Source organism: Myotis brandtii, unplaced genomic scaffold (genome assembly GCF_000412655.1).
Source record: "Myotis brandtii unplaced genomic scaffold, ASM41265v1 scaffold2750, whole genome shotgun sequence".
NCBI classification, from domain to species: domain Eukaryota; kingdom Metazoa; phylum Chordata; class Mammalia; order Chiroptera; family Vespertilionidae; genus Myotis; species Myotis brandtii.
The window spans coordinates 232781-254115 of NW_005360465.1; the positions used below are offsets into that span (position 1 = coordinate 232781).

A 21335-nucleotide genomic window follows, 5' to 3' on the forward strand; every position below is an offset into this window, starting at 1 on the left:
CAGGTACCCTCCCACCCCCAGCCTCTCAGCCACTCTGGCCTGCCTTTCCAGGACAACTCCACAGCCAGGCTCATTAATGTCTCTCCTGCCTAGAGTGCCCTCCCCATTCTTCCTGGGGTCAAGGCTTAGGACTAGGGTTTCAATAGGGAAGGAAAAGGGGGTGGATAAATACAGATCTGCCCCGCCCACAGAGAACCTGGGCAAGACCAGGCAAAGGAGTGCCAGCTTGGATCCCCAGTCCACAAGAACTGTCCTTGGTGTGAACCCAGAGTGGACTCTGCCCTGGGAGGGAAGTTGGGATCACCCACCTGGGGAATCTGGCTACAGTCTGTTCCACTTTGGGAGGAGGTAAGGGTGGAGGGTGGCAAGACGGGAGCTGAGGACCTGGATGACCAAGGGCTACCACGGAGGGGCTTGAGGGCCCTGAGGCTTGAAGAGGACGAAAAGAGGTCGGATAGGGATGGATTCAAATCCACAGTGCCTTGGAGCTTATCCACTATGAGATACCAAGCCCCCCCCCCGCCAATTTTCATCTTTGGGAGAGTAGTGTGAACCCAGGAGACAATTCTGGGGCTGAATTCCGCTCTGATGCCAGGCTCTGGGATCCAGCTACTCTGGGGAGTTCAGCTCTCTCCCTATACTTCCCCGGGGGGTTGCTCCTGCCTGTATGGCATCCCCATCAGCCCTAGTGGAGCTGGAGTGGATTTCCATCCTTAGAAAGAAGAGTTGGGGGCTGGGGATCCAGGAGGCAGCTCAAGAGAATACAGTCAAGCTCACATCTCTTCAGCTCCAGGCTTGCAGCTCACATCCTGATCTTCACTAGCCTGGGCCCATCCTGAGGGCCCTTCTCCCTCCCCTCCTGGCTTCTCAGATGCTCAAGAAACACTTGGGATGTCTGGACATGGGTAGCAAGAGGAGACTGGGCTTGGGACCAGAGTTAGCCTAAAACAACATTGCACACAACATAGCAATTAAACATCCCTGCTCCCTGGGGACCCTGCACCCCCTTTGGTCCCTCTTGTCAACAGATCAGTTTCCCCCTAAATATCCAGGCCTTGCTAGAGGACTTGGAAGGGGAGGGTGCATGGGAGCAGAGGGGGCCAGAAGAGCTCTGAAAGTCTATTTTACAGGACAAATTTCCCCATTCTAGACAGTGTCAGAAGGAGAGACATTAAAGCAAGAAAGCCTGACTCCTCAGCTGATAGTAGAAAAACCTGCATTTTCACTTTTGTTTTCTTTTTCTGAAAGAGAGAGAGAGAGAGAGAGAGAGAGAGGAGAGAGAGAGAATGAGAGAGAGAGAATGAGAGAGAGAGGAGAGAGATTGTAGAAGTGGAAAAGGAGGCAGCAGAGACAGGCCCTAGAACTAGAAACACCTCTTTCCCAGTCCCCCACCCCTGGAGAGGTGTTGGCAAAGGTGCCTAGATTCCGGGTGGCTTGAGGGGCTGGGGCTGGAGCTCAGAAAGAAAGGCTCCTGTATGGGGCCCTACCCCTCCCTTTCTGTTAGCCCCATCATGGTGGCCATGACCTTCTCCCTGTCTATCTGCCTATCAGCCTGCTTCACATGACACAGTAGGGTTCTCTGGGAGCCGGGGCACCTCCTGTGCCCCAGCAGGGGGCGTGAGTCCTCAGGCACTTCTTGAGGTCCTTGTTGAGCAGGAAGCAGACGATCGGGTTGACGGCAGCCTGGGCGAAGCTCATCCAAACAGCAGTGGCCAGGTAACGGTGGGGGACAGCGCAGGCTTTAACAAACACTCGCCAGTAGCAGGCCACGATGTAAGGTGACCAGAGGAGCAGGAAGAGCAGTGTGATCGCGTAGAACATGCGGCCCAGCTGCTTTTCACCCTTGACCTCGTCCATGCCCAGCAGCCGCCGGCTGGCTGCATGCCCATTCTGCCGGATACCCAGCAGGGTTGGTGGCATGGGCCCACGGCCAAAGCCAGCGATCCAGTTGGCAGCAGCCTGGCCGGTGGCCCCAGGGCCATGGAATGTCCAGTTCTGGCTAATGGCTGGCACCATCTGCACTGGCTTCATCTTGCGGTGACGATACTCAAAGAGGAGCAGTTTGCCATAGACAGCATGTGTGGCTGCCATGAGCACAGCCAACATAAGCATGAAACCCAGTGTGTCATTGGCCTTGAAGTAACGATGCTCAAAGATGCACTGGTCCTCCTCACGGATAAACTTGTAGGTGCCCACGTCGAAGACGGGTGGGAAGGCCATGGCCACAGACAGGGTCCAGGCCATGCAGATGACGGCTGCACATGTCCAGAGTGTCATGCGTTTGGCATAGAAGCGGTGGTGGGCGATGGCCATGTAGCGGGTGACACTGATGCAGAACAGCATGAAGGCCGCATGGAAGCAAAAGAGCACAGCCATAAAGGCCACAATCTTGCAGCTGAGCGCACTGAAGGTCCATGAGGAGCCGTGGCGCACAGAAGCCAGCACAAAGGGAAAGCAGACGGCAGAGCGGATGCCGTCGGCCAGGCACAGGTCCAGGAGAAAGTAGTAAGGAGCCTTGTGCAGGGCACGCTCCTTGAGCACCAGCAGGGACAAGATGGCGTTGCCCGCCAGGCTCACGCACATGATCAGTCCCAGCAGCACCAGCTTGACATACGCCGATGCTGATGGTGGGGACAGAGCACCGCTCACCTCCTCGGGCTCTCCAGTGGTGTTGGCCATAATGAAGGGCAGGGGGTGCTCCCAACCCTATGGAGTCAGCCAGTCCGGTACTCGATGGGCTCTGGGGGACTCCATCAGTTGTCCTGCTGGGCTGCGCCTGCAAATGGGGGTAGTGGGAGAGACACAGACATAGAGACAGAGAGATGAGGGTAAGAGAGAGAGAGAGAGACAGAGAGGAAAAAACACACAGAGGTACAGAGAAGGAGTGAGAAAGGATAGACCAAAGAGATGGAAAATGGCAACAAAGATATAAATGGGTAAAAAATTGAGACAGAAATGGAGGGGATAAAAAGAGAGAGACAGAAAGGGGAAAAGAAGGCGAGAGAGGGACAGAGAGGGAGAGGGACAGGGAGATAGGGGAGAGGAGGAGAGAGGGAGAAGGGGAGAGAGGGAAAAGAGGGAGGGAGAGAAACAAGACAGAGACAGGAAGAAACAGATGCAAAGAAAAAGTGAGGAAGAAAGAGAAAGGGCAGTGTTAGCGTGTCTGTGTAGCCACCACCCCATGTCCCCACCCCTGCTTACTCCCTGGCTGGTGTCAGGCCCTGTCCCTGGCCCACTGCTGCTTCTACCCTGTCCTTGCTGAGTGAGGGCACTTCATATCTCTAGGTGTCCTTGGTTACCTGTTTGCTATGTTGATGGGTCTCTGGGGCAGGGATGTTGATGTGGCTCTTTTCCCTTTTTAAAAAAAACACAAACATTTTTATTGATTTCAGAGAGGAAGAGAGAGGGAGAGAGAGAAACATCAATGATGAAAGAGAATCATTGATCGGCTGCCTCCTGTATGCCCCACACTGGGCATCAAGCCAGCAACCCAGGTATGCACCCTGACCGGGAAGCAAACTGTGACCTGCTGGTTCATAGGTCCATGTTCAACCACTCAGCCATGCCAGCCAGGCTCTTCTCCCTTTTTTATTGCCATCCACATTGCAATGCAGCGCGCGCGCACACACACACGCACGCACACATGGCTGAATCAAAAGTTTCACAGAACAGTACTGAGTCTATGTCTAATATACTCTCATTAGTTTCTACTCTATTTCATTCTTTTGGTTGTTTTTTTGTTCTTGTTAATACTGGTAGCCACTCATTAAATAGGTGTAGTTATTCATGATCAGGAATGCGCTTAGCCTGCTTAAGGAGCAGTGGGAAAACCCAGTGTGGTTGGAATAGGGCAGGCGAGGGAGACAGTGATAGAAAGTAAGGTCGTAGAGGTGTCCAAGGCCAGGTCATGGAGGGCTGTGGGCGATGACGAGGACTTGGGTTTTTAGTTTAAGTAAGGCAGAGACTGTGTGAATATAAAGATGTAGATATGCTTGTGTGTATTCCTTCATTGAAAAACCATTTATTGACCTGGCTGGGTAGCTCAGTTGGTTAGAGCATCATCTCAATAGGTCAAGGTTGTGGGTTTGATTCCCAGTCACAGCACATACAAGAAGCAACCAATGAAGGCATACATAAGTGGAACAACAAATCTCTCTCTCTCTCTCTCTCTCTCTCTCTCTCTCATAAATAAAATATTTTTTTAAAAAAAGAGAAACCATTTATTGAGTATCTATTGTGTGCCAGGCATGGTGGATGCAGCTGTGAACCAGAAAAGGATCCCTGCCCTTGTGGAGCTGACATTCTAGATAAAAAAAGAAGATACATGGATGAAGTATAGTAGGTCAGATGATGATAAATTCCTACAAATAAAAAAGGAGGAGAGGGGGATAGGAAGTGTTGGGGGGGGGGTGAGATGCAATTTTTGATGAGGTGGACAGGGAAGGTTTTATAGAGGTGTCATCTGAACAAAGATCTGAAGGAGGGGAGAGAGTTACTCATGTGGGTATCTGGGGGAAGAGAAGTCCAGGCAGAGGGAACAGCCAGAGCAAAGGCCCTGAGGTGGGACCACAGATGGTACGTTTGAAGAAGCACAGGAGGCCACTGTGGGTGGAACAGAGTGAGTAAGGGGCAAGTGATGTGAGGTGCCGTCACAAAGGTGGCAAGGCCAGATCATGTAGGCATGGTGGGAACATTGACTTCTATTCTGAGTGAGATGGGAGCCATAGGAGGGGCCGTGAGCAGAGGTCAGATATGATATGACTAGGGATTGAACGGGATCCTGCTTGCTGCTATGAGGAGCACAGACCATGAGGACAAGTGTGGAAGTTGGGAGACTAGTTAGGAGGCTCCCGCAGTAATCTGGGTGAAAAATAAGAGCACCCCCGTGCCTTTTGCTCTGCTTTAGTTCTTTTTCCTAGAATTTATCTTTTTAAAAATAAATATATTTTTATTGATTTCAGGGTGGGAGAGGGAGAGAGAGATAGAAACATCAATGATGAGAGAGAATCATTGATTGGCTGCCTCCTGCACACCCCCTGCTGGGGATCGAGCCAACAACCCAGGCATGTGCCCTGACCAGGAATCTAACAGGGACCTCTTGATTCCTAGGTCGACACTCAACCACTGAGCCATGCTGGTCAGGCTAGAATTTATCTCTTTTAACACAATGTATTAATTTACTTAAAAATGTTTATATGTTTTTATTAATTTCAGAGCGGAAGGGACAGAAATATAGAAGCATCGATGATAAGAGAGAATCAATGATCAGCGGCCTCCTGCACATCCCACACTGGGGATCGAGCCCGCAACTCAGGCATGTGCCCTGACCGGGAATCGAACTGTGACCTCCTGGTTCATAGGTTGATACTCAACCACTGAGCCATGCTGGCCGGGCTTAATTTACCTTTAAATTTTGCTTTATTGTCTGTCTCTCCCTATGAGAACAAAAGCTCCACAGGGCAGGGCTTATAGACTCACACACTCTCCAATTGACTGAGGGACTAAATGGGCTGGTGGCTCAGGGAGGGCTGCTTGGAAGCATCCAGGTAGGATTTGCTGAGAGAGCAGCCGATCAATGATTCTCTCTCATCATTGATGTTTCTATGTTTCTCTCCCTCTCCCACCCTGAAATCAATACAAATATATTTATTTTTAAAAAGAGATACATTCTAGGAAAAGAACTAAAGCAGGGCAGTGCATGAGTGGGAGGGCACAGGCAACACTGGGCAGGAAACAGGTAGAATCCTGGTGTGTGCGGGCTGGGGCAGAGGGTCTGGGATGTGATAAGATAACAGGGAAGGTTCAAGAGGGAAGGTTACAAGGCAGACACTGGAAAAGATCAGAGTTACTTTTGAGGCTGGGATGAGCTTGAGGTTGGTGAAGGCGGGGCTTCAGTGGGTGTCTTTCTAACCCCTCCTCTCTCAGGAAAAAGTGTCCCATCTGCATTGTTTTCCAGCTCAATCCAACCTGGTCTGCCACAGCTAGCCGGGGCCAGGCTTTTTGATGGCACCCGGAAGTCTCAGAACCAGTGCCAATAGGCCACAAGAAGGTGCTGGGGCAGGGACACAGGGGAAATGGGTTGACAGGTCCCTTTCAGTTGGCCCTCAAGGCCTGATAGTTCCCATAGAACTGTGGACCAGCCAACAGACAGCTGGTTATGTGCAAATGTGTACACACACACACACACACACACACACACACACCTACCTTAGCCTTGAGAGGAGATAGGGTAGGAAGTTAAAGAGACAAAAATGGAGTGTAAGGGAGAGTCAAAGAGACACACGGAGTAACAGAGAAGAGAAAGAGATAGGAGCAGAGAGAGACAGACAGAGATAGAGGAAGGTGAGGGGAGAGAGCCAGAGACAAAGAAAGGGGAGACAGCCTTACACACAGAGAGGAAGAGATAAAAAGAGAAACAGAAAGGGAAAGAAGAGAAAAAGGGAGTGAGACAAAAGAAACAGAGGTACACAGAGAGAAAAGGAAAGAGCGGGAGAGAGATAAAAAATGGAGACAGAGATAGAGATACAAAAAATAGAGATAGTGAGGGAGAGAGACAGAGATAGAGAGAAAGAGACAGAAAAAAAACAAAACAGAAACAGAGCCAGAAAAGGAGGGACAAAGGGAGGGAGGGAGAGAGATAGGTAGATATTGAGGTAGATAGATAACAGGGGAGGGATAAAACCAGGAAACAAAGAAAGATATAGAGAAATAGAGATGTGGGGCGGGGGAGTGAGAGACAGATGAAGAGAGGGGGGTGGAGATAGAGGCAGAGAAAGAGAGAGGCAGAAATAAAGATGAAGATACAGAGAGGGGGACAGGGAGACATACTAAGACCAAGAAGGTGGATAATGTGTACATAGTCCAGAATGAAAACAAAAGCAAATGCTAAAATAAAACAAAAGAAAAAAAGAATAGCAGCAAAGGAACAAAACCCTGGTGTTGTTTGGAAAGCTGGGGCAATTGTCTAAGTCACTGAGGAGAGAGTTCTTCTGAGCACAAACTCAGCCTGGTGCCCAGACGTCTTTAGACACAGATACACAAGACACCTGCACACTCACACTGACACACAGCCTACTGCAGTGGAGACCCGTGGACAGCAACCAGCTCACACATAGGGACATCGTGCCTGTGCGCGCGCGCGCGCACACACACACACACACACACACACACACACACACACGGAGGGCGTACCATGTACGCTGCCTTAGTCGCACAGGTACAGTGTACCGGGCCTAAACGCCAGTGCTTCGTCCTCAATTGAGGCATTACTGCCCCCTAGGGGACATTTTCGAAATTTGTAGGTGCATTTTTGGTTGTCACCATGCTGGGGTGTAGGGTGTCATTCTAACATTTAGGGGTCCCAGGTGAGGACACTGGCGATCCAAGAATGTGTGGGGCAGTCCCACATAGCCAACATATTGTCCCGTATCCCCTAGGATTTTGGATTTGTAAGGAACTGAACCTAGAATCTACCTCTATTTCAGAGATAAACACAATTTCCCTCATTTTTAATATACAGTAGGTCCTCGAATAAGGTTTCATTCAATGTTGTATGGTTATAACGTTGACGAGATGCATTTAGGAACTTCAATCTTGTTTACATCAGTCAGCCTGTGGTAAAACTGGTTTTGTTATACGTCATTTTGCCACAATTTCAAGAACCCATTGATGATGTTAAGCGAGGATTTACTACACTCGGAATTATTCAGGAGTGTGGCTAAGTTCACAATAGACTGTATTTTGTTTTGTGGAGCACTTTCCTTGAGCTGTTTGATATTTCAGAAAAATCTTAGCCCTAAGCCTTTGCCTGTAATTTTCCTGCAGTTTTTACAAGGGGCGGCTTCTGATTTCCCCCTTCTCCTTAATCCATGTAATCAGTGTAAGATGTTACATATCTCTAACTACTTCTTTGAATCTCCTGGGGAGGGTTATGGCCAAGCACTTACATATTGAAATACAAATTATTTTCTTATAAACCACTTTCTTTTTATTTCTTATTTATTTGTACTAGAGTTAATACAATATGCCTATTGTATAAAATACTATATGGATTTTCTTTTGAAATTGTATGTGGAGAAAGATTATATTATTTAAGAACTTCGTGTACAGATAGTCAAGAGGTATTGCAAAATGTTACATAAAAGAGGGTGTTGGTATAAGAGGGCTGAGAATTAGATAGACAGTCAGACACACTCACACATATACTTGTGCAATGGTTCATAAACCCACAATTATAACCCCCCCAATACACACACGTGAACTCTCAAATCCTGACAGATACACACCTGTAAACCTACTCACTGTCACACATAGACTCATATATCCCCTTTGTATCAATGTACCTGCTTATTCAAATCCTCTCACATATTCAGACAAGCTCTTGCAACACAGGTATGCAACCAGTGGCATATCTATATCGTCACATATACAAACACTATTACACACATTAACGGTCAGCTTCAAAGTCACTTACACAGGCCACCATGCTCACATGCACTTGAACCTTGCTACACACATACACACAACACAAAGAGAAAAACTGCCCATGTGTACAATCATACTCACAGACATGTGTACACACACAAACTTGCTCACAATACAGATACACTTACATGACATACACATCCTGCAACAGGTATACACCAAGAGGTAGTCCTGCGCATGTGTAGACAAGCCAAGCCCTGCACACGCAAGTGGAAACATTAGCAGATCTGCCAGGCTGGTAGGCACCTGCCACAGGAGGGGGCCAGAGCAAGATGGGATTCTCGTTCATCTTCAGTGAGGTTTTTTTTTATTTTCCCCGTAAGTGTACAATGTTTGTTTTTCTTTTAATTTGATCGCATTTTTATTGTTTCACAACTATTTTTCCTACAGAAATAGAAGGGTTGTGTGATTCTTGCTGTTATTACTATTATATGGTATTAGGTGTTCCTAAGAGGAATATAATTAGCTTGTTAATTTCCTTTATCGTTGCTTCTTTATAAAAGAAACTGTTTTCTTCTAGAACATTTGAGTCAGAAAAAAGTAGAAAGAATCCTATAATGAACCTCAGTGCACCTATCACCCAGATTCACCAATGACCAACTCATAGGGTCTTATTTCACCTATAACCTCACACACTGCCCCACTTACAGAACATTCTGAAGCATATCTATTATACCATTTCATTCATAAGTATTTTAGTATTTCTAAAAGAACACATTTAAAAACATTAAAATAATACCATATTTTATTATTTCTTAGAGTATTCATTTACTTGCTATTGGCTTTTAATACTAACAATTAGCCAAATCTGATTCTTGGTGGGATGTCATAATTAGTTATTATCCTTTGTTTTTAGGTAAAGATATTTGTCAGTAAATGAATGAAGCCTGACTGTAGTTGAATGGAATTGATTCATTAAAGGGAAAGCTAGGCTTTTATGGCTGTTTCAGAGTGCTGCTTTCTTAACACTGCAAAAGACCTAAAATTTGTTTACTGAAAAACTCAGTTTTCAGAAGTCACAAAGCTCGGCTGACCCCTTCAATATTTTATTTTATATTTTATTTTTTTAAGAGAGAGTGGAAGGGAGAGGGAGAGACAGACAGACAGAGACATCAAAGTGAGAGAGACACATGGATTGGTTGCCTCTCTCATGTGCCCTGACTGAGCAGGGATCGAGCCTGCAACTGAGGTACATGCCCTTGCCTGGGAATCAAACCCAAGATCCTTCAGTCTGTGGGCCAATGCTCTATCTACTGAGCCAAACCAGCTAGGGATCTTCAACGTTTTATATTCAAGTAAATTTAATTGTTAAGATTCCCCCCCCCCATCGTGATGGACTTTTTTACTAAAGCTGGAAAATCAGGAGACTCACAGGACAAACAGGAATTTCCCATCCCAAAAAAATCCGGGATGTCCCTAATTTAAGCAATCTACCGAAGATTGTCTCAAATTTGCATTTAGCTGCCCAATTAGTCCTTTCTTTCTCAGCCTAAATGTCTGATTTGTGTGGAAAAGTTATCAAAAGAAACTTCATTTCTTAGTAGGCTATGTTGGTCAACTGACCACAAAACATTATCACACAGAGAAAGATCTGGACTCCTTAAAGCAACTGGAAGTGCAAATTAAGAAACCAGGCTCATTTATGAGATGGATTAGAACATTTTTAGATAGAGCTCAACCAGCTAGTGACAGGGTTACACAATTAACAAGTAAACCTAAGATGCCCCTCCCAGTAGAATCTCACATGTTAGCAGTCTGCCAGGAAATTGTCCACACTATACTTGAAACCCAGGAGGTAAAAATAGGAAAGGGGCCACGTTCAATGATTGCTATTAGGAGATAGTGTGGACAGGTCAAAGGACATCAAGATGACATTAACCCAGAAGACTATTGAATCAAAGAGTTTTCATTTTGCATTGATGCATCTCTGGATGTTAACTAACTGTCTTGGTTCATAGGATTAGTCAGAAACCCTGAAGAGAAATGCAAAAAGCACTGAAAAAACTAAGGTTGAAATATTCAAAGTGATACATATTTTGAAATATTGTGGAAACTGCATAAGTCTGTGGATTGGTGCTGTTTTTGTGATGGCAGGAAGTTTATATCTGGAATTTGTTCTGAAAACACTGAGATTCATTCACTGAGGAGCCCTTAACTTATAAAGCTTGCCTGTAGCCCAATGGTGTGGGTCAGTGGTTGAGTGTCAACCTTTGGAACCAGGAAGTTAGGGTTCGATTCCAAGTCAGGGCACATGCCTGTGTTGCAGGCTTGATCCCCAGTGGGGTGTGTGCAGGAGGCAGCCAGTCAATGATTCTCATCATTGATGTTTCTCTCTCTCTTTCCCTCTTCCTTCCTCTCTGAAATCAATAGATACATATATATATATATATATTTTTTTAAACGGTTGCCTATAGGTTTAATGTCCACAGTAAATGATCCTAGGTGAATTTAATTAAATTCAAAGCACCACCCACCTGCATGTCAGCTTTCTGTGAAGGAGTGGGATCAGTACACCCTTCTCTATTGCTTTAAGTGTGTAAGGATTTGGTAAAAGATTTATGAGTCAAAAGAAGTTTCAGCATTTCTTTGTGAACAATTATCACGTTGCAGATTTGATGCTTACTGGTTTAAACAAATGGCATTTTGAGCACATGAATAAAATTATATAACAATTTTTAAGACGCTAAAAAATAGGTAAAGGTGTACTGACAAGGTTGCTTTTTTTAAGTACAATGACAAGGTTTATGGATTCGAAGCCAAACTTCAACTTAGAAGCAGTAAGGTCAAGTACGGCTCCCTGGATGATGGTTAGTTGGCATTAGAAGCTGAGTACTAAAAAAAGACTTATTAAGATGAGTGGAGTAATGTCTGTGTCTACTTAGGGGGGAAGCTTCATGATTATTTTGAAATACTCAAAATGAAAATTTTCTGTGGATTCAAAACTTGTGAGCATTCGTTGCAAGAAATTTCAACATTACATTTGACTGAAAGAAAAGAAAAAGGCATTAGATTTAAAGAAGGATCCCACCTTTGAAGCACAAAATTCAAAGACTACAAATTATCCAAGTTCTGCTTATTGATGAGAAAGGAGTTTTAACCAATTAAAAACATACTCTTCAAAAAAATAGAAAAAGAAAGAAAGAAAGAAAGAAAGAAAGAAAGAAAGAAAGAAAGAAAGAAAGAAAGGAAGGAAGGAAGAAAGAAGGAAGAAAGAAGGAAGAAAGAAGGAAGGAAAGAAAATACTATTTGACCATTTGCTGCCACCTACTTAATGCAAGTAGTTTCCTGTTGATGGTGACTACCAAGAGATAGAAGCGATCATGTAGCTATTTCGGGTATAAAACCTGGGTTTCTGCCTGGCCATGGCAAGAACAAGTGAGTTATCAAAGGGAGGTGAAAAGAGGAGGCACGAACAAACAATTGTTCCATTTCTTTGGAAAGGTTGGTATCATCAGCCATATTCAACACTAGAAACTGCATCTGATGCTTCAAAAATGGTACTTGATGACTCCAAAGTTCATGCCTTTGAGGTGAGCTTTGCTGATCTGCAGAACTACGCAGCTCCGTTTCATACATTCAAGCTAATTATTGAGGGCATTGGGGCAAATTGTGCCTGAGCATCCTCCATGGAATGGATCTTACCTTCAACAACATGCCTTCCAAGATCAAGGAGTGGCAGGCCATGATGGAAGCTTATATCCCTGTCAAAACTGGTTATTTTAATTTATTTGGGGGGTGTGTGTGTGTGTGTGTGTGTGTGTGTGTGTGTGTTTACCAAGAAACAAAATAACTTAATGTAGATCTATGCTCAGCACCAAGTGACTTACCAATCATGATAAAAATGACCATAAATGAATTAAATGACCATAAAATAAATCAAGGCCATCAGACCAAAGTCTCAGAATTATGTTAACCACTACTAATTTGCATGAGGGAATAAAAAAGTTATAGTTCCAGAAGTGAGTCAAGTGTGCTATGAGAAAATTTCATTTCAAAGTTGTAATCAAATTTTATAAATTCCCTAAAACTTTGCATTTTTTTTCTTACCAATTTGTATAATATCAAGAAAATGTAAGGAATTTCTTTTCATCAAACCCCAGTACCCCTAAATTAAATCCTCTTCAGTTTACTCCAGTGTGCCATGTACCTATTTCACCTTCTCTGTGTGCTGGGTTACTAATGCCCTAGCACATTACATCGAGTCACATTGCATAGACACACTAGCATGCACAGATACATGCATACAGGCACATGCGCACATGGAAATTCAAATTTGCATTCCCATTCAGACTTATATCAGCCAATAAGTGCAGCGAAGTGCACATACACACACACACATACACCTTTCCATAGAAATATAGGCCTAGGCAGAGATACATTCACCATTCACATGGACACACATGCAGACACATACACCTACAAACCAAATCGTATGGACCCACACACTGTCAGACATAGTCATGAATGCACGGAACTGACATTCATTCAGACACAGGCAAGTCCTGCTCACATCCTCCAGATCCAGGCCTTCCCCCACCTTATGCTCTTACACTAAGGGATTAAAACCCACTCTCTTATACAAACCCTGCCCTCCCACACATACACATACACATACACATACACATACACATACACATACACACAGTATAAAAATCGCCCCTGGCACATATACGCACAGTACAGACATGCTTGCACATACAGGCACATCGCTCAGGCTCACTGCTACACACACAGAAGCAGGCAGGCATGGGGAGCAGTGCAGACTCATGCATTTACACCCACAGAGCCTCTCATGCTTATAGACACAGATAGGAACAAACCCTCTGATGCACACAACCATTCACACCTACACGTACACTCACACAACAGAGATACACATATCCTAGCACATGGCCAGATAGGCACAAATCTTTTACACACACACACACACACACACACACATCATCATCACATATAAGCGTGGATACCAACATTCTTACATTTATAGACACTCACAACAGAGATTCATAAGCACACATTTACATTCTAACCACTATAAACATGTTTACATATTCAGATAAAAAGACACTCTCACACATGCACACACACATATGCAGGCACATCAGCAATGAAGGTAACACCTGCACTCACATGGACACAACACTGCCACAAATACAAGTGTGTGCACTCATACACCAGATGTCTGTGCCCTGGGAAATACACACTCAGGACCATACCCCCGCCATCAACCTACACACTTCCTTCCTCATACATCCACAGTTGTATACACACACACACTGCGACACATAAAAGTACAAACCTAGTTTTATGTACAAACACTCTCACATATACACAGGATCTGCTCATTCTGTCATACATACACATGGATAAAGGTGTATAAAGTGTGCACACAGAAACAATCCCATTCACACTCCCAGGTGGACACATAATGTTACTTACACATCAGCACATGTAATAATTACAGCACAGGATAACACCTTATTTGGCACAGAGGACTCGTTACGTGTTAGGCATTGTCCTAAGCACTTTTCAAATATTAACTCAACCAATCCTCCCCCTCAGAGACAGGCTGTATTATTACCCTTACTTACAAGTAAGAAACTGGAGCTTAGTTGAGGTTAGGTGACTTGCCCAAAGCTGCACAGCTAAAAAATGGCAGAACTAGGATTCAAACCCAGAGTCTGGCTCCAGAGACCTTGCAGATTCAACTTATTCATGTGTAGAAATGCATTCACCTCATTCACATATACATATACACACCATCCTAGCACAAGCATGTGCACACACAAGCCATGTACCAACATGCTCATGTACAGATGTTCACACATACGCATGTATGTGCTCACAGACACTCCAGCAGAGCTATAGATGCCCTAGGAAAGATTTATATATATATTCATACACACACTCACAATCACACATACAGACATACCCACACTATCAAACACACAAAACACCCAGATACACCACGTACACAGCATCCAGATAAGTCCACATTTACATACAGATATACCCGCATTTTCAGGTACTTCCCCACCCAAATACACCAAACACTTTTATACAAATTAACCATATTTGCTCACAAGCACACCCCCTGACCTAGTTACACTCACACTCACATACCCTGCACAGATTTAGCTATACACTCTCTCTTTCACATACCCAGATAACCTGATCTCTTTCTTATACACCATCCAGAGAGAACCCCACATATCCTGCTTAAATATACCCTAATACCATTTTCATACACCCTGATCCAGCTAGGTGCACATTCTCACACACACTATTCAGATGCACTCACTTTCACACGCATACTCAATACTGATACAGCTATACTTTCTTGCACACATCCCATCTCAACACACCCACTCTTACACACACACACACACACACACACACACACACACACACACCTCAAATACACTTACAGTTACAGGCACTCCACCCAGATACAGCCACACTTACACAAACTCCAAACTCAGTATATCCACACTCTTACATACAATATTAAGATACACTCAAACGCACCCCCAATCCCAGAGCCCTCATATCCGACCAAGCACACCTACAATCTCTTACAGACATTATCAAGACACACCCAAAATGAGACACACACCATTCAAAGACAATACACTTACACACACCCCACCCAGACACTCACATTCACAAATTCCCAACTCAAATACATTCACACACAGATACCCACCTACATATAATCCAGAGACACGTACTCACACACAAATCCTATCCATATACATCCAAACTTTCTCATGTTGTTTCTCTGTCTCTTTCTTTGTCTCTCTGTTTCTGTCTGTCTGTCTGTCTTTCTCTCACCCCCCTCCCATCAAACACATGGTTCTACCCAGATCCATCCACCCTCTCACACACCCTCCAGATTCCTCCCATATGGACCATTGAGATATAATCACTCCCTACACACATAATCTAGATACACTCCACTACTGTATATACATCTGCATTTACACACATCCCACTGAGATATATCCAACTCTCACACATGCCATCTAGGTGCACATCTCCAGACACTCCACTGCCTAGATACATCCAATGCTCTCAACCCCTCAACACCACCCACACACACTCCAAACACAAACTTCCCACCCAGATATGCCCCAAAACTCCCTTTCACACCCGCCATCCAGTTATATACACACTCACATACATACCCAAGTACATACACACCCAGATACAAAACCAAAGCTCTCACAGCACACCATCTAGATTACCTTAGCACACGCTCTGCCACCCAAACATACCTGTGCTCTCAACCACCCATCATCCAGATACACTCACATTCAAACACATTCCCTCAAAATACACCCACATACTATCTCACACACAGCCCAGGTGTACTCATCATCCAGATACACCCACTCACACCCTAATACACCCACACTCACTCCAACCCAATTAAACCCAAACACACCCAATCCAGATACACTCACACGCTCCTCCTACCAAATACATCTGTGCTCTCAGACCCCCACCACACTCAGAAACACCTACTCTCTCTTACACATACATACAATCCAGATCCTCCTCCTCCTCTTAATCACCATCATCTAGAATACTCACAGTCCATACACACAATGCAGATACACCCATTCTCTCTCAATACACCCACACACACCATCCATAGTACCCTCCAATTATATGTACATTCACATACGCCCCCATCCTCACCAAGATGTACCCAAATTCTCTCTCTGACACACATACACCATCTAGATATACTCTATCATACACTTTCATTGCCTAGATACACTTGTGCTCTCACCCACCTACACATCATCTAGGTATGCTCTCACTTGAATGCCCCCATCCCATTACACCCATACTCTCTCATACACATACTCTACCCAAAAACACCCACATCCTCTTACACATACAACACAGATATATCCACATTATCAAACATATATATATGTATGTATGTATATATATGTATATATAATTCAGATACTCCCACTCTCTCTTGCATCATCCAGATACATCCATCCTCATATACCCCACAAATATACACATCCTCACACATGTTCCCACCCAGCCACACCCAATCTCTTACTCATATGATCTTCCACCCAAATAGGCTGATACTCTCAGAGTACCTTACAAACACACCATTTACATACATTCACACTCACATTCATCCTTCCCAAATAAAGGTTTCCCCTCTATCCAAAACTACAGCATTCCTATGAAACCTTTTGTAAGTCGAAATGGTGTAAAGTCAGAAGTATCTCCCACTTTCTGAAAGTTTGTGTTATGCCACTTTGCTTTTATGAAAAAAGCCATTGCCTTACTAAAGTAGGTCTTTCATGAAAGGGAAATGGCTTAATGAGAACGTTTGGAAAGCGGAGTCTACTTGTACACCCAAATATCTCACATATACACCCTAACCAGAAACACCAAGGCTCTCTCTTACATACACGCAATGCAAATACTTTCTCTCTCCCTCTGCCCCCAGATATACTTTCACTTACACATACACATTCACATCTAGATTTCTGCCTGGATGGCATAATTTGGGTGCTTTCTGTGAAAATTATTTATATAGATAAGTATATTCACACACATTCACACATGGGTGTACTCACACATATAAACACTCAGGTGTGTACATGCTTGTCAATGAGATGATATATTCATATACAGACATTCTAACACACATAGACTTACACACACAACTGTGCATGTACACCTGTGAGCATATTCACATGCACACAGATTTGTACAGCATTCATTTCTCTGTGTACACAATCAGGCATAAATATACTTAAAAAACACACAAATCACAGATGTGCACATCATGTATGTTCCCACATGTTCATGCATCCATATGAGAAGTATGTAAACAAAAGAAGATTCATTTACACTTACATTCCCAGATAGACTTGGACACAAAGGTATGTCCGCACACATGCACACAGGGAAGAAAAATCACATATTTTCACATACTTGTACATCTGCAAAAGAAGAATTGGTACCACTCATCATGACACACACATGCAAAATCATCCTCATACACACACATACACACTTATAGGCCAATAGTGGCATGGGCACACATTCATTTACACTGTTCCACAACATATGTTCCAGAACAAACGATGGTATATAAGCACAACACACATATGCAAATAATTAGAACTGTGAAAACTGGTACATTCACATATCTGTACATTCAGCTAGGTACACACACAGACATATTCACACACACACACTTAGATGTGCATGGGCACAAGAAATGTACTTGGACACAGGAAATATTTAATGCACAAAATATTCACTCAAATGCACACATGGCCAGATGTTAACACATACTAACATAGACACATATATACATTCAGTCACATATCCACATTCACACTTAGAAATTCAAACAAAACATGAGACATGTGCACTCAAGTATTATGAAATGTAGTTATTCAAGCATACCACAATCAGACATGCACTCACACATAACAGCGTACTCACAAACAATGAGACATATACACAAATGCATCTATTCACCTTGCACACAGGCTTTTGTGCAGATACATACAGGTGTACACCTCCCCCAGCCCTACCCATCCATATACATAATCAAATGGGCACACACAAAATATATTTCCATGCACAAAACATGTATTCACACACTCCCCCTTACCCACACAATTAGCTCTCCTTATACTAATGTGGCCATCTACACTAACATTTCCCCAATCAGATGTAAACCCAGAGGGCTGTCTACAAACAAAATGTACTCAAGCATGCACACAGACATATACACAATTAAAAATACTGGAGAATCCACATGGACATTCACATACTTACATATGAGGCCTACTCATACATATACATGGCAGACACACCCATATAGAAGCATGTGCACACACATACCCTGTCATACATTCATGGACATATAAACATGCCTTACACTCACAAACATACCATTTAGATGCACCTACACACATATGCACACATGGGCACATACAGATATACACGATCAGATACAACTAGGCATTCACCTATTTGGACATGTAGTTCCAGACATTCTGAAACCCTCACACTCACACACATACACTCAAAGACAAATTGATACCACACACATACAACCAGACATTCAACAGGCTTACTTACTCAGAGCAACACACCCTCATCCAGACTCAGAATCACACATGCCCATTTGCTTACCCAGAGAGACATGCAAAGTCATACCCACTCCCCTATACACACACACAAGCTTACCCAAACATGCACACACTTGCACACACCTTCACGTGGCCTGCTCACAGACACAGACTCATACACATCCACAGTGCTCATGAACAGACACACAAACACAAACAGACTACACACACAGCCACATTTTCAGTTGCACATACACACCCACACTGAGGGCCAGATGCCTCCGGACCGCAAGCTGGGTCCTTTCCCTTCTGCACCAAATGCTTCTTCAGAAAAGTCTACTCTAGACCTCAAAGCCCCACCCTTCCCTGCCCCCACATAGGGCATTTTCTGGGCCTCAGTCTTTCCCATCCTCCTCCTCCTCAGCCTTGAGGACCCTTCTCCAGCCACCAACTCCTCACCCAGTGTTCCACCACATGTCCACACCCAGAAACCAGCCAGCAGACCCCCACTGTTTCCCCAGCCCAGGCTCTAGGTTAGCAACTCTCTGGGACCCGTCCTCCACAGGTCTGACTGCTGCATGGGCCACACCCCAGCTCTACCCAAAGCCCTGAGATCTCAGAAGCTTCAGCCTTGTCTATAGGCCATGCCAACCACTGACCACAGGCCAAACTCTTGCCAAGTCTCCCCTCAACAGGGAGACGCATACATCACCAGGGCCAGGAATGCTGCAGGCTGCAAGCCAGGCCTCTGCTAGATCATAGGGGGGAGGGGGCAGCTGAAGCCTGTGTGTGTGTGTGTGTGTGTGTGTGTGTGTGTGTGTGTGTGTGTTTCTGCACAGGCAGGGGACGGGGCAAGTGCAAGAAAAGGAGCCTGGAGTGGGGTGGGGACAGGAGGGGGGAGGTGTGTGTGTGTGTGTGTGTGTGTGTGTGTGTGTGTGTGTGTGTGTGTTTCTGCACAGGCAGGGGACGGGGCAAGTGCAAGAAAAGGAGCCTGGAGTGGGGTGGGGACAGGAGGCTTTGCTCATAGCCACCACTTATCACTCCCTACAAATGAGGAGCTATAACACAGAGCTGATCTGCCTCCACTCTACTACTCCCCATATGCCTCCCTGCTGCCCTCTCCAGATCTCTACCAAGACCCTGGAGAAGAGGGGTCAGCGTCTCCCCTGAATAATCAATAACAATATTAATCATGAATAATCAGCAACAGTATTGACTATGAGCTTTGCTGACACTGCCTCAGAGCCACTTCTATACACATCTTTTCTTTCCATGCACCAACTCATTTAGTCACTACACACACCCATGATGGAAGGGTCACCAGACTCTTTGTCAGATGGGAAAACTGAGGTTTAGTAAGGGGCCCGCTTCCACTAAAGTTGCAGTTAGGGGAAGTGCCCCTGGAGAATCCATGCTCTCCATGTACCAGGCTTTCTTGCCCCTCTAGACATAGAGAACACTGGCCACTATGCACAAGGCTATAAGCTCTTGGGGTCCCAGACACAGCATGCATGTCTCAAACAAAGACAGGCAGCCTTGTGATGGAGGCTGGGGTCCACACTGTGGGGACAACCATGTTGTGTCTGGCCCCTGCAGGTTGATGTGTGATGTGGTCCTTGTCCCCACAGAGCCATTAGACAGCCTAGGGCCTGGAAATGCTCCCCGCCCCCACCTCACCTTCCTTTTAGCCCTACAGTGTGGCTCCCTCCCCCTATCTTGGAATCGCAGCAATATCTTCGGTGGTGAGTGAGCAAACGTCTACTACCTGTGGGGAAAAACAGGGGAAGAAGGGAAGGAAGCAATGGAGGGAGGGAGGGAGAGATGAAGGAAAGAAGGAGTGGGGGGTGGTCTGGGCTGGGAGCAGCTTCTCTATCATGTCTACCCACTTGCCTGCTCACACAGACAGGCAGACACACACCCTGCATGCAGGCCAAGGAACCTGGAGGAGAGTGGAAGAGGAGGGAGAGGGAGAGGAGGCAGCTGCAGGAGGCTGAGCCTGCTTAGGGTGCAGGCATTGTGAGGAGAGCACCACCGGCTCCCAGGCATGCCTTCCACAGCTAGCACACAAGGAAATGTTAGCACAGCCTCTTGTCCAAATGCGACCATGATGATAACAGACCCCGTGCTGGGGAAACAGGTGGTGGTACCCTTTCTCATGGGACATTTGGGATTGGGAAAGATGGGGATGGCTAGAGGACTCTCCAAGCTTGGGTGTCCAAGTAGCCCTTGTGATGGAGCAGAAAGAGAGAGAGAGACTAACAGTCAGAGAGAGAGAGAGAGAGAGAGAGAGAGCATGCAGTGATGGAGACTCTGAAATCTGTGTGGGGAGACAGAAGAGAAGTCCCAGCCCCCATCCTTGGTGGAGGGATGCTGACTACTTACCTGGGCTCCTCTCAGCAGGGCTGTCTTGGAATCCAGGGAGGGAGCTCACGCTGTCTCACCCAGGATAAATCACACCCCAGGCCACATTGTGGGACCCTCCGTGATCTGGCGGCCAGTGACACTCCTGCTTCTGTTGCCGTGGATACAGCTGGGCTGGTCTAAATCGCAGACATCAGGGGAAGCAGGCACCGGAGGGGTGCACTGAGCAGGGCTGGGGGTGTTGGGGAACACCAGGTGGGCAGCACACAGCCTTGGGGTGCCCAGCTAGCTGGCAGGTGGGGGTCCGGGCAGGTGCTTCCCCCACTACACACTCCCACCCCCATCTTCATGCCACCG

General features: G+C 45.4%; 1 protein-coding gene across 2 annotated transcripts; it reads right to left on the reverse strand.

Annotated features, from left to right (window-relative positions):
- Nucleotides 1–6: 6 nt before the first annotated feature.
- Nucleotides 7–21329, reverse strand: GPR173 (G protein-coupled receptor 173). Of its 2 annotated transcripts, XM_005868702.2 has the most exons (3): nt 21000–21329; nt 3300–3354; nt 7–2776 (listed from the first exon to the last, which is right to left on the reverse strand). In XM_005868702.2, the coding sequence occupies exon 3, from the start codon at nt 2677–2679 to the stop codon at nt 1558–1560; it is 1122 nt and encodes a 373-aa protein (XP_005868764.1). In that variant the 5' UTR covers nt 2680–2776; nt 3300–3354; nt 21000–21329; the 3' UTR covers nt 7–1557. The 2 variants fall into 2 exon arrangements, with proteins under 2 accessions (XP_005868764.1, XP_005868763.1); XM_005868701.2 differs by lacking the exon at nt 3300–3354.
- Nucleotides 21330–21335: the final 6 nt, after the last annotated feature.

What these genes read in the sequence shown, in the direction of transcription:
- GPR173 (XM_005868701.2), bottom strand. Translation starts at nt 2,679, where the DNA reads ATGGCCAACACCACTGGAGAGCCCGAGGAGGTGAGCGGTGCTCTGTCC.